The 14488-nt window shown below is 39.3% G+C and overlaps 1 protein-coding gene across 4 annotated transcripts in view; it reads right to left on the bottom strand.

Annotated features, from left to right (window-relative positions):
* The window catches only part of Sec22a (SEC22 homolog A, vesicle trafficking protein), a 64132-nt gene extending 58580 nt beyond the window's left edge, over nucleotides 1-5552 (bottom strand). The window contains exon 1 of one of the 4 annotated variants that reach the window (XM_090345311.1): nucleotides 2689-2854. In XM_090345311.1, the coding sequence (XP_090201437.1) occupies nucleotides 2689-2696 (8 nt within the window). In that variant the 5' untranslated portion in view covers nucleotides 2697-2854. Of the gene's footprint in view, nucleotides 1-2688; nucleotides 2855-5483 lie in introns of those variants that run through there. The other 3 variants (XM_090345303.1, XM_090345320.1, XM_090345294.1) reach the window with 3 other exon arrangements.
* Between the last annotated feature and the right edge of the window lie 8936 nt (nucleotides 5553-14488).

Genomic DNA, 14488 nt, shown 5'->3' on the forward strand with positions numbered 1-14488 from the left:
AAAAAAAAAAAAAAAAAAAAAGCAGGAGGTAGAAGTGTGGCCCAAGTGGAAAGCATCAACCTCGAGTACAAAAGCCAAGGGAGAGTCCTGAGTTCAAGCCGCAACACTATTTGCTTCTGTGTCTACACAGCAGTCTAGTAAGCATACATAAAAACAAAAGCTCATATAAATAATCTCAAAATAATCTGCCAATTTTTACAATAAATTTAAATATATAACCCCATCCTAGTGAAAATGGTTTTTGTTTATTTTGTGCTAGTCCTTGGACTTTTGTAATCAAGGCTGGTGCTCTACCACTTGAGCCCCAACTCCATTTCCAGATTTTTCAGTTGTTAATTGGAGATAAGGGTCTCACAGACTTTTCTGCTGCCTGGACTAGCTTCAAATCAAAATCCTCAGATCTCAGCCTCTTGAGTAGCTAGGATTACAGGTGGAAGACACTGGTGCGTAGCTCAGAGACCTAATTTTTGTATATATGTCAAAATAATGATCATCCCTTTAGGAAGGAATACTATGGATGATTCTTACTAACTTTCTAAGTTACATAGGCAAAATTTACTCTCACGTTATGAGAATGTTTTTTATTTAGTAGAAATACTAAAGCAAAAGGAATAGGTGGCTGGGCACCAGGCTCATTCCCGTATGTAACCTAGCTACTTAGGAGGCTAAGATCTGAAGATCATGATTCAAAGGCAACCCAGCCATCAGCAAAGTATGTGAGACATTTATCTCCAATTAACTACCAAAAAGCCAAAAGCAGAGTTGTGGCTCAACTAGTAAGTGCCGCTAGTCTTGAGAAGAAAAAAAAAAAAATCAGCTCACGAGACAGCGTGAAGGCCTGAGTACAAGTTCCAGGACTGGCACCAAAAAAGGGGGGAAGAGTGGGTAAAAAGCTGTTCTCAATCTTTTGACAAAGTATACAATAATTAGTCTCTTTTACTGGATTCTAGACATGATTTACATAAACAGAGACAAGAATTTCACAGGCCTGGTTCTAAAAGTAATCAAATAACTAATTAAGCTTTGATTAAAATATTCAGCAAAATCTCACACAAAAAGTTAGAAGTTTGGTTGGAAATATAATTTTCTGGCATCCTTCTATCCAAGAAAATTCTGGTCTTCTGTCTGTGGGCTGGTACTTAAGAATCTCTGACTTAAACAAATTTCTGAAATGCCTACGGTATCATTTCAGGGCTATAGTTGAAAATCATTGAATTAAAACAAGTCTACACCTCAGATTAATAACTCGGGTCATCAAACTGCAATGTCACTAGGTGCTTATTTACTAGCAGCAAAGGTAACTTGTAAAATTTCAAATATTGAGAAATTTTCTTATTTTTTCAGAAAACTGAGACTTTTTTTTTTTTTTTTGCCAGTCCTGGTGTTGAACTCAGGAGTTTCTCAAGGCTAGAGCTCTACTATTTGAGTTACAGAATCACTTGTGGCTTTTTTCTGTTTATGTGGTACCAAGGAATTGAATCTGGGGCTTCGAGCATGCTAGGCAAGACTCTATCACTAGGCCACACTCTCAGCCCCTAAATTAACTTTTAACTTCAGCTAAGTCAGTATTTTACCCTATTTCCCAAAATGAGAATATGAACATCTTAAAAAAAAAAAACCACAGATAGGCTAGAGATGTGACTTAACTGGTTGAGCACTTGCCTAGATACTGTGAGGCCTTGAATTCAATCCCTAGTAGAGAGAGAGGAAGAGAGAGACACACACACACACAAAGAGACAGACAGAGAGAGTGATGGTGGGGGGGAGAACCAGAAAGGAAGAGAAGGGAATGGGAGAAGAGGAGGAAAGAGGAGAGAAGGGGAGGGAGAGAAGAGGAGGGGGAGAGGGAGAAAAGGGCGAGGAGAGGGAGAAAAGGGCGAAGAGAGGGAGGAGAGGGAGGGAGTCTGGTAATGAGTTGATAGATTTTATTTATCAAATAAAGTCCAAATCTGCCTGATTCAAAATAGTAATTCATCAAATAATAAAGGTAAGCACTAAAGCTAATGCATTAAATTTCCTTTTTTTCCTCTTTCATGAGGAAAGGGAAGGAGTCTCTACTTACTAATATGTCACTACCCTTTAACATTTTTGTTCGGTAATTATTTACAAGAAAAAAATACCAGCAACAAATTAAACTTTAACTGAAGTAGAATTTTCAAAATAAAGTCCCAGTGTTACTTAACCAGGCCAGTATAGTTCCACCTGCCTTTCTTTCCTTCTTTTTTTTTTTTTTTCCTTTTTCCTTTTTGGCCAGTACTTGGCCTTGAACTGAAGACTTCAAGTGAACTTGTTTGCTCAGGTGGTGCTCTATCACATGAGCCACAATTCCAGCCCAGTTTTTACTGGTTATTTTGGAAATTGAATCTTGAGTGATTTTCTGCTCACTCAAACTAAGATTTTCTGGAACTCAGTCTCCTGAGTAGCAAGGCATAATCCTCTTGTACCTGGATCCTTTTTTCCCTCTTAAAAACAGTGGCAGGAGAAAACTGGGATTCCTAACGGGATGGCATCTATACTTCAAAAAAGAAAAAAAAAGAAAAATCCTTCTTTGAATGTTATTAAGTCACAACTGCAAATCTGGCCTCAGCATAAAAAGGAAGAAAATGTCTTAGTTTATAGTCAAGTATTTATTATTTAAATATCCTCTACAACACAATAACCATTTGGGGAGAAAAAGTTGTGACTTACAGTTCCATATGTCCATCTTCTTAATATTTAAAAGCAGATTTAGGGCATGGCTCAAGTAGGGCACTTGCCTAGCAGATGAAAACCAGGTATTGGCTGGCCCCAGTGGCTCATATCTGTAATTTTAGCTATCCAGGAGACTGAGATCTGAGGATCATGGTTTGAAGTCAACCTGGGCAGCAAAGTTCATAAAACTTATCTCAAAAAGAATGAAAACAAAAGTTTGCTGTCCATCACTTTATTAAAAACTATAGACAAATTTTGCATATTTGATATTTTAATACATGCTAGTATGAAAAATAATAACTGAACCCAGCAGTCAGTCTTTGAAAGATTATCAGAGAACTGTTTTTATTTATCATTAGATAAAAATTTTTAAGAGAGGGCTGGGAGGTTGGCCTAGTGGGAGATGCTTGCCTAGCATGCACGAAGGCCCAGGTTCGATTCCTCGGTAGGACATACATAGAAAAAAGCTGCAAGTGTTGCTGAGGCTCAAATGGTAGAGCTCTAGCCTTGAGAAAGTCCAAGGGAATTGCTCAGGCCCTAAGCTCAAGCCCAGGACTGGAAAAAAAAAGAAAAGAAAAAGCTAAATCTCTTCCTCCCAGAATAATTTGATCTAGCATCTAAACCAGTTAAGAAACTGGGATCAATGTTCAATGAACACAGCAGATTTTACTTATCTGTAGATGAACCTTATCACCTTGAGAAAGGCAGTCCCCTCTCAATAAACACACTACCACCACTTTTGCCCTTTAAATTTTTACTTTGGATCCTAATATTAAAAATAAATAAATAAAATCCTGTATCTCATCTGAACTGTTGACAGTGGAAAAAAATAATCTATCCATATCAAGGCCAAGCTAGGATTAGAATATACTTAAAAATCTAGCCAGGCACGGTGGCTCACGCCTGTAACCTTGGCTACTCAGGAAGCTGATATGTAAGTACTGCAGTTTGAAGCCAGGTTAGAAAGTCCTTGAGATTCTTTTTTTTTCCTTTTTTTTTTTTTTTTGGTGTGTCGTGAGGCTTAAATTCTGGGCCTGGGCACCATTGTCCCTGAGCTCTTCAACTCAAGGCGAGCAATCTAACCATGAGCCACATAGCCACTTCCAGCCTTTTCTGTGTATGTAGTACAGAGGAATCAAACCCAAGGCTTCGTGCATGGTAGGCAAGCACTCTACCATTAGGCCACACTCCCAGCCCTTATTTTTCTGTTTTGTTTTGATTAAAGATACTAAGAGCTTCTACCTCATCCTGTAAAGCACCCAACATGCCTTGCAATGCACTAAAGAAACTATATTATTTGATATTACCACTTACTGTATTCTTTACAGGCATTTTATTCACATTACCTAAACCTTCTAAATAACTTGTGTAATATTGCTTTAATTTTCCCTTTCAGGAAACTCAAGCCCAAAAAGTTTAAATCATTTGTTCAATCCCTAAACCAGCAAATAGGAAATTAAAGATTAATTCTAAAAACCCTGTGGAGACAATGCCTCTCAACATATCCAGACTTTTTACTCAAATACATGGTGAGGAAGATCACAGATAGCCTTTCAATAATACATAGATTTGGGCCCCGGAGCATAGCCTAGTGGTAAGTGCTCATCTAGCATGCACAAAGCCATGGTTTGATTCCTTGGTACCACATACACAGAAAAAGCTGGAAGTGGCGCTGTGGCTCAGTGGCTGAGCACTAGCCTTGAGCAAAGTGTCCAAGGACAGTGTCCAGGCCCTGAGTTCAAGCCCCAGGACTGGCAAAAATAATAAAACATAGCTTTCTCTTATATGCCAACATAAAATATTCTTAAATTTTACTTAGTCACACACTAAGAGGGGTAAAAAGATACTAAACTGATGTGATGGTTCTCAATAGGAAATGTGTAGATGTCTCGTTAACTGTGGTCATAGTCACAGATATCGATTCTGAAATTTCATGTGTCAGAAATCATAGGTACTGTTGAGTTTTTACCAAATTCCTTACGTTTTTGGTATGTGAGTACAGAATGTGATTCAGACTTTTAAAAATCGGTTTTTCCAGTCATTTGCTGGGAATCTCATCATGTCCATTTGGTGGCTGATACTTCGCCTCTGGGCTGAATACGCAGGCATGGGGAGGGGCCCCCAGGTATGATACAGAAGGAAAAGTCTAAAACTATAAAACTATTCTTGTAGGGTTTTTTTTGTTTGTTTGTTTTCGACACAAGGATTCAAAACAGCTGGTGACTGATCTTAGCTCTAAGAGTGAGCTAATTGCTCTCGTCTCCCTTCTAACCACACTAACTCCCCAAGTGCCATTCACAGGGTCTCTGGGGGTTTCTGAGAGCAGGCGCGGGCAAATCTCCACTCAAGGCTCATTCAAACCCCACAAAACGCCAATTCAAGTCGTGCCCTGCCTAAGACAAGCAGGAAATGCCACCGAAGCTCGGCAAGGACCCTGCCAGCCCGGCTGGACAGGACGTCTGGAGTCTCCGCCAGCCCTCGCCAGCAGCCCGGGATGGCTGTCCCTCCTCAAGGGCCTCACCCCGGCCAGGCCAGCCGAGGAGCAACCGCCGCCACGAGGCCCACAGGCCCACAGGCCTGAGTTAAGGAACTCGGGGACCGGCTCCCTTTAATCCCCTACCTCACCCCGAGATACACGGCCACACGACGCGGGGTCCCCCGCTCCCACCCAAGACTCAGGCTCGGTTTCTGCCTCAGGCAGGCCGTGGTAGAAAACAGGAGGGTAAAGAAAGCGGCCATCGAACCCCAAGCCAGGAAAGGACAAGGACTGAGGGGGCTGGGCCGGGCCGTACCTGTCGCACCACTGCCGCTCCGAGTGACGCACCGCGCAGGGCCTTGTGGGCCAGGTTGTCCCGCGTCCAACGTGGCTAGCGCGGGCAGAGTCAAACCCCGCCCCATTCGCTCTGGCCAATCGGGCTCTGTGGGAAGCATATAAAGACACGCCCACTTCCGGGATCGCCTTCGTCCCGCCCCCTCCCGGAGGTATTGACAGCTTCGGAGGCACCTGTGCTGGGAGATGGCCTCGTCCACTGGGGGTAGGACTAAACTGTCCCTTAGAAAGAACACGAATCTCCCTCGCCCGCCACCTGATGTCTGGAGGCAGTTTGTCTCTCCCACGGGGGCCTAAAGCAAGCAGGTATTCTTCTGGGTATCTTCTGTCAAGACGTGTAAATCGGAAGTGAACTCCAGGGCCTTAATGGATTGGCTCGATAAGGATCATCAAGGCTAGGAACTAATACACATACACATACACACACACACACACACACACACGAAATTTACCTTGCAGAGACATGCCAGACTCTGGCCCTACAGATTCTTCTAGTTTCCACGGGATCATGCATTATTAAACAAGCACTACGTGTCTACCAAGCGAGAGTACAAGGATGGATTCAGTTTGGAGTATCAGAAAGGCCCTCCCTTAAGTGTCTTTTAGCTGGGGCGCCAGTGGCTCACGCCTGTGATCGTAGCTACTCAGGAGGCTGAGATCTGAGGATTGAGGTTCAAAGCCAGCCCTGGCACTGAAGTCTGTGAGGCTCTTATCTCCAATTAACCACCAGGAAACCAGAAGTGGCGCTGTGGCTCAAGGGGTAGGAAGGTAGGCTTGAGCTGAAAAGTTCAAGGACAGTGCAAGGCCCAGAGTTCAAGTCCTACAACCAACTAAAAAATAAATTAAATAAAGTGGTTTTTTTTACATATATTTTTATTGTAATTAATAGAAGGGTTACATTATATTTGCCAGATAGACGGTGCATTACTTCACATACATTGATACCCTTTCTCCTGTCTTGGTCCCCATTTCCTCCCTCCACCCCAGCCCCTCATCTTGTTTTCCTCCCTTCCCTATCCAACTTCAAATAACCAGATATACATATATACAATATATCAGATAACCAGGAGAAATACTGTAACAATATGAGATAACCAAGGGACAGCAAAAGAGATGAGAGATAATATAGTACATTAAGGACAACAATCACTCATTATACGACTTCTGTTTCTATATCCTGGAGGTCCTTTCATTTAGTGTCTACTACATGGCCCTACTTATCTTCATTTTGTTCTATTGTAAATCTCTGCTAGGAGAGCCCAAGGTTTCTACTGATTATGACAAATGAGGGAAACCATTGAGCTTATGTTCCTTTGAGTCTGGCTTACTTCACTTAATATGATTTTTTTCTAAGTAATAAAGTGTTTTTTAAATTCTAGGTGTCAAAGGCATTGAAGAATGTTCCAGGCCAAGGAAATCTTGTGTGTGAAGTTGGGTATCAAAAAAACTTGGAAGTTGTGTGGTTGATGTGTAGGGATAGGAAGTTGAGGCTGTTATTAGGCAGGGCTAGACCAGGCTGGCTCTCATTGGCCACTGAGTAAATTTCAGACTATAATTTAAAAGACATTCTAAGGTCAGTGGTCTGCTAGTAAAGACTTAAGTAGAATCTGATTTACATGTTTAAAAGCTCACTTGATGTTTATGGAATAGATTGAGAGAGGGCAAGAAGGGTTACTGAAAGCCACTTTGGATGCAGTTGCATTGGTCAAAGCAATAAATGATGGTGATAGGGAGTAATGGCAGTAAAGAGAAAAGGAGGTGGATAATTTGAAGATATGGATGAATCAGAGGTGGATGCCAGAAACTTAATGGATTGGTTTGCTGGTAAGGGTCAAAAAAGAGGAAAATTATAAATGACTTCCCAAGCAACTAAATAGATGAAGAAGCCATTCACTGATTCAAAGACCCTAGAAAGAAGAGCAAATGATTTGGGATATGATAAATTTGAAACGCATGTAAATGTAGATGTCAAGCAGTTTTAGATAATTATGTTTAGCATTCAGAAGAAAGATGTGGCCTAATATATAAGTTTGGGGTTGCTGAGTTAGCTCAGCATTTCCACTCCTAAATGTACTACACATTCAACAAAAAATGCTTTTATCTATTTCACGAAGTATGTGGGAAATTTTTGGAGGAAGGCAAGAAGCTTACAATAAAGGTACTTTTTGAGGCAATTGCTTTGTTGATGGCAGCAAATGATGGTAGATAATGGCAGTAGAGAAAGAATGAGATAGAATCTTTCAAGATATGTATAAATCAAAAATAAACTCCAGGAGCTTTATGGATTGGCTTTCTGAGTATATACCATATATATATATATATATATATATATATCCTAAGTATCTGTATACATAACTTAAGTATATGTACCCTATGTACCCTAAGCAATTTTTAGGAAAAAGTATAAACTACAGCTATACACAAAGTATAAATAAATTTCACAATCACAAGACAGAGAAACGCATGTATGATAGTCTACTTAGATGACATTCAAAACAAAAGAAATACTATTGTAGTTGTAAAAGGGAGGATATTGCTTCCCTCCAGGAAGTATCAGTATTAGAAATAGAACACTAACAACGCTCTTGATCTGATGTATGATATGGTCAATTAATGAAGATTCATCAAACTGTATTGGTATATTTCATTATCCAATACATTTTTTTTGCCAGTCCTGGGCTTGATCTCAGGGCCTGAGCACTGTCCTTGGGCTTTTTCCTCAAGGATAGCACCCTGCTACTTGAGCCACAGTACCATTTCTGGCTTTTTCTAGGTATGTGGTACAGAGGAATCGAACCCAGGTCTTCAGGCATGCTAGGCAAGCACTCTACCACTAGGCCAAACTCATGGTCCTCTAATACATTTTTTTCATATATTTTTTATTGTAATTAATAGAAGGGTTAATGATATTTGCCAGATAGAAGGTGCATTAATTCACATACATTGATAACCTTTCACATATCTTGATCCCCATTTCCCTTCCCCCAACCCCCTCCAATACATTTTTAAATGTTAAGGTCATCCAGTAACAGCTAAGAAATCACTACCATACTAAGTCTCTGTCATAAGTAATAGAAAACATAATCAAGTCTATGAAACAGATGCTTTCAGGTAACAGAAACACAGATATAAGATTGTGATGTTATTGTGTGACTAGCAGCTAAAACACATTTTTAAACTCTAGCCACAGCATAACAGCACATATTTAAAACTTGCTGTAATATGAAAGATAAAATACAATAAGTTAATTTATTGTAAATACAAACATTAATTTGAAAATTAATTTTCAAAGTAAAATTATACAATTCAATATCCTAAATATAGAAGCAGATTTGTAACATCAGAAATGCCCATGAAAAATAGTCTATATTTTTGCATTAATAAATGTTTTAGCATTTTTGTTTAATATTTAGGAAGAGAAATATAATTTTGGGAAGCTCTATAAAGACTAACATCCCTTAAGCAGTAGGCATTTATTCTGGAAAAATCCATTCATGATAATCCTGTACAAAAATGGTTCTTTGTAAATGCTAACCACCATTAGGTTTTATATTCAGATAATTTAAAACAAATTTTATGTTATAAAATAATTATGTAAATGGTACATATTTTGCAAATATTATTAAGCCTTGCAGAGCTATAATTTACATAGACTAAAATACATCCACTGAAGCAAAAAAAAAAAAAAAGATTGTGTTGTCATCTCAAACAGAATGAAAATACATGAGCACTAAGATTGTCCCAGATTGCAGATGGGGTATCAATGTATGTGAAGTAAAGCACCTTCTATCTGGCGAATATAACTGTAACCCTTCTATTAATTACAATAATAAAAGAAAAAAAATTTTAAAAATAAAAAGATTTTCCCAGATTGCATCTTGTGCTTATTTACCTAAGCATAGGATGAAGCCAAGCAGAATACAGTCCTCTTCTAACTCAGGAGAGGGAAACTAAAATAAAGAGAACTTGAGACAGCTGATAGTACAGAGAAAAGTATCAGAAAAAGAACTTCAGAGTGTAGATAAAGCTTCCCTTGAATCCTTATGTAGATTTAATATCCTTAAAGACTATAAGAGACTGGCCACTAACAACTACTGGGAACTTTCTTTTTTCTTTCTTCCTTTTTTTTTATTGTTGAGATAATGTATAGCGGGGTTACAGTTACATTTGTCAGATAGTAGGTACATTACTTCTCATACATTGATACTCTTTCTCATGTTTTTTTCCCCTTTCCCCCCCACCCCCTCCTAATCATCTTGTTTTCCCTCTTGTCTTTCCTATTTCAAATTAACAAATAAAGATATATACAATATGCCAGGTAACAAAGTCAGATACTGTAACAATATGGGATTAACCATAAGGGCAAAAAAAGAGAAAAATAACATAGTACATTAAGAACAACAATCACACAAGATAAAGTTCTTGTTTCCTAGAGTTCATTTCATTTAGTCTCATCCTATATGACCTGATGTACCTAGGTTTTGAGCTATTGTAATCCTCTGGTAGGAGAGTCCTAGATGTGTACTCATTGAGCCTAATGTTCCTCTGGGTCTGGCTTACTTCATTTAATGTGATTTTTTTTCCAAGTCTCTCCATTTTCTTACAAATCGGGAGATGACATTCTTTCTGATGGCAGCATAGAATTCCATTGTGTGTAAGTACCACATCTTCTTGATCCAAACATCTCTGGAGGGGCATCTGGGTTGGTTCCATATCTTTGCTATGGTAAATAGTGCTGCAATGAACATCCTTGTGCGAGTGGCCCTTGTTTCTGGACGTTTGGGTAAATGCCAAGGAGTGGAATTGCTGGGTCATAGGGATGCTCTATGTTTAGTCTTTTGAGGAACTGCCACACTGCTTTCCATGGTGGTTGAATGACTTTGCACTCCCACCAACAGTGTAGTAGTGATCCCTCCTGGCCACATCCCTGCCAGCATCTGTTGTTATTAGATTTCTTGATCATGGTCATTCTAAGTGGAGTGAGGTAGAATCTCATAGTTGTTTTGATTTGCATTTCTTTTATGGCCCTACTGGGAACCTTCAACTGAACAATTACTAGAGCTTAGAGTTTAGAAACATTCAAGTTGTGGCTAATTGCAACAGAGAAATCTTATTAAAAACCTGGGACATTGAGTAGAGATACTCCAGAATGACCACACCTAGAAATAAGGCTGAATTACATCAAACACAGTTGTAAAAGCTAAACTGCAAGTGACTTAACTGCTTTGTTTGAAGAAGCATAAGGGTCTTTAAAGAATGATAACATAATCCATGTATCATTTACAATGTCTAGTACCCCCTAAAAAATTCTATATGACTAGATATCAGTAGTTCACACCTAAAATCCTAGCTATTCAGGAGCCTGAGCTCTGAGATTCATGATTCAGAGTGAGCCCAGGCAAGAAAGTTGGTGAAACTTTCTCCAATTATGCACCACAAAAAAAAACCTGAAAATGGGGCTGTTGCTCAAGTGGTAGAACACTAGCCTTGATCAAAGAAAATAAAGGATAGTACTCAGACCCTAAGTTCAAGCTCCAGAACACACACACACACACACACACACACACACAATTTTGTATGTATGAAGAAACAGGAAAACAAACTGTAGGTACGAGAAAAACCAATCAATAGAAACAGAACTAAACATGACATAGATGATGGAACTAGTCCTTAAAACACAAAAGGACTTTAAAATACCTACTACAAATATGGTCAATAATTTAAAAGACCATAAATATAATGTAACACATGGAAACCATAAGAAAAACCAAATTCAGACTGCTACAGCAGAAAAATCCAATTATCAGAAACAAAGCCTGTGCTTACAAGAGATTAGATACTGTCCAAAAAATGTTGGTGAACAGAGAAATAGTGTATAAGAATTACGTGTATGAAAGCACAGAGAGAAAAAAGGTGAAAAGAAAATGAACAGGGCCGTGGTGATCTAACAAGCATAAGCCCTAAATTCAAACAAAATAAAGCAATAGTTATGTGTGGCTGGAAGTATGACTGAGGGGGTAGAATGCCCACCTAGCAAGCACAAGCCTTGTATTACCAAAAATACAGTAAGGCATATTCTATCATTGTAAAATAAAATTTCAATCATAAAACAATTATAAGGCAGATAGAGAAAATTAAGTGAATTTCTTTTCAGATACAAAAGAGTTTCTAAGCAAGAAACCAATGAAGAAATCACTAAGAAAAAGATAATAGGCTAGATGATAGTATAAAACATGGGGCCGGGAGTTTGGCCTAGTGGTTAAAGTGCTTGCCTAGCATGCATGAAGACCCAGGTTCGATTCCTCGGTACCACATACATAGAAAAAAAGCCGGAAGTGGTGCTGAGGCTCAAGTGGTAGAGCTCTAGCCTTGAGAAAATCCAAGGACAGTGCTCAGGCCCTGAGCTCAAGCCCAGGACTGGCAAAAAAAAAAAAAAAGTATAAAACATATTTACATGCAAAAATTGAAAATAAGGGCTGGGAGTTTGGCCTGGTGGTAGACGCTCGCCTAGCATGCACAAAGACCCGGGTTCGATTCCTCAGTACCACATACATAGAAAAAAGCCAGAAATGGTGTTGTGGCTCAAGTGGTAGAGCTCTAGCCTTGAGAAAACCAAGGACAGTACTCATGCCCTGAGCCCAAGGACTGGCAAAAAAAAAATTGAAAATAATTAAAATTCAGGAAACAAACTGAGGGAAATAGATGTTGAGTGTTACAAAGAATGCCAACATATCAATAAGAGAATGAGCAACATTCTCTTTGTAAATAGGCAAGGGACCTGAGAAGATAATTTACCAAGAACTATAAGTGGCCAACAAATATTTAAATGATAATTAAATACCCTGCCTTTCTAGTAGAAGTTGTATTTCAGACTAAAAAGTCTTCCCAGATGGGTAGGACAGCTGTTCTTAACAGAATAATAAGATAAGTGTAATGAGAGGAATGATGGAAGCACAAAACTGTTAGTTCCAATCCCCAATGAACAATGATTTAGGTGGAAGTTAACTGGTGGTGGTGAATCCTTAAGAGAATGATAGATTGTCAGGACAAAGGGTATTTTCAAGGTACCAAGGCACATTGTGCCAATTGACTACTGCCAAGTCCACAGGGGGAAACCCATCCGCACAACAGAAGAAGGGACCAAATCCCGATCACACTAGCTTCCCAGGACCCAGTGTCAGCATCCTCAATGACTCACCAACAAGGGGAATGGGTCAGTCTTCTAAAGTGACACAGCAACAAGCACATATTACTTAATGATCTATTAAGTCTGGAAATGTCAAACTTGAATCTATCATTACTTCAGGGCCAAACCCCCAACCCACATTTTTCAAAATGTTTTTAATTCTTCATGGAAATATTGACATTTTCTAAACATTTACCCTGGAAAAATTATCAGTGACACAACATATATATCTATCAATGGACTGGTAAATTTGGCAACTGATACTTCAGTCAATCTGGAAACTGACTGAGCAACCCATATATATGTACGGATTGCTGAGGGTAATGCTTTTAACAAGAGTCTCTGCCTAATAAGTATGGGGCCTTGAGTCCAAACTTTTCTTTAGTGCCCGGGCTAGCTTTGAACCGCGATCCTCAGATCTGGGCCTCCTGAGTAGCTAGGATTACAGGCGTGAGGCACCAGCGCCAGCCCAAGCATTTTTTTTTTTTAAAGCTCAAAAACTACCAAAGTAGTAGCTCACCCCTGCAATCCTATCGACCCAAGGAGGCAGTGACCTGAGGACTGCGGTGAAAAATCGGTAAGACTCTTATCTCCAATTAACCCCTAGAAAACCAGAAGTGGCTCTCAGGCTCCAGGGGTAGGGCCTTAGCCTTGAGCTGAAGAGCTCAGGGACAGTGCCCAGGCCTAGAGTTCAAGTCCCACTACCTAAAATAAAAATTATAATGTACAATCATATAAAGTAAAAGAGAGAGACAGAAAGGGGGAGAAAGGGAGAGTGTAAGGCCATCTCCTAACTTTTTGCAATTTTCCTCTTACTAGTTTAATGAGTGCTTTTCCAAACATTCATCTTTTGAAAAATGAGATCATATTGTATATATTATCCTACAACTTATTTTTATAACTTAAAATACTTTATGCACAGTCCTTTTCTACACCATCTGTCAACATATGTGAATGTATTTACTTTTTAATGGTGGCATATGGCAATATGGATGTATCATACGTCACTGAATCATTTTTTATTGATAGATGCTAAGGTTTCCTTTTCATGCCATCCCAAACAGTGCTGTACCCAACAGCATCATATGTACAGCTTTGTCTAACATTGAAATCAGATTCCTCAGAGTTAAATTTCTTCCTCAAAGGGCAAGCAGGTTAAAAAATTTAAGGCTAAGCCAGGCGCAATGGCTCACACTTGTAATCCTAGCCAGCCTGGGCACTAAAAAGTCCGTGAGACTCTTATCTCCCATTAACCACCACAAAACCAGAAGTGGCACTGTGGTTCAAGGGGTAGGGTGGTAGCCTTGAGCTGAAGAGCTCAGGGACAACGCCCAGGCCCAGAGTTTTAGTCCCACAACCAAATAAATAAATAAATAAATAAATAAATAAATAAATAAATAAATAAATAAATAAATAAATAAAGGCTACTCCCAGATTGCTTTCAAAAATCCTGTAGTTGGTGGATAGCAAACATTATAGCATTATAGGCTCAGGCCTGATATCCTAGCTACTCTGGTAGGATCACAGTTGAAAGCCAGCACAGGCCCAAAAAAATCCGAGAACTTCTTATCTCCAATTAACCACCAAAACCTTGGAAATGGAGTTGTGGCTCAAGTAGTAAAGCATCAACCTCCAGTAAAAAATGTTAAGGGACTGTACCCCAAGGCCCTGAGATCAAGTCTAGGACTCATCCCTCCCCCCACAAAGTCCTGTGCTTTCACAAATAATGTGCTCATTTCCCTACATCCTCAAAAAACCTGGACTTGAATATTTTGTTTATT

The sequence above is a fragment of the Megascapheus bottae genome, chromosome 1 (assembly GCF_031878675.1).
Source record: "Megascapheus bottae isolate mThoBot1 chromosome 1, mThoBot2.hap1, whole genome shotgun sequence".
Taxonomy (NCBI): Eukaryota; Metazoa; Chordata; class Mammalia; order Rodentia; family Geomyidae; genus Megascapheus; species Megascapheus bottae.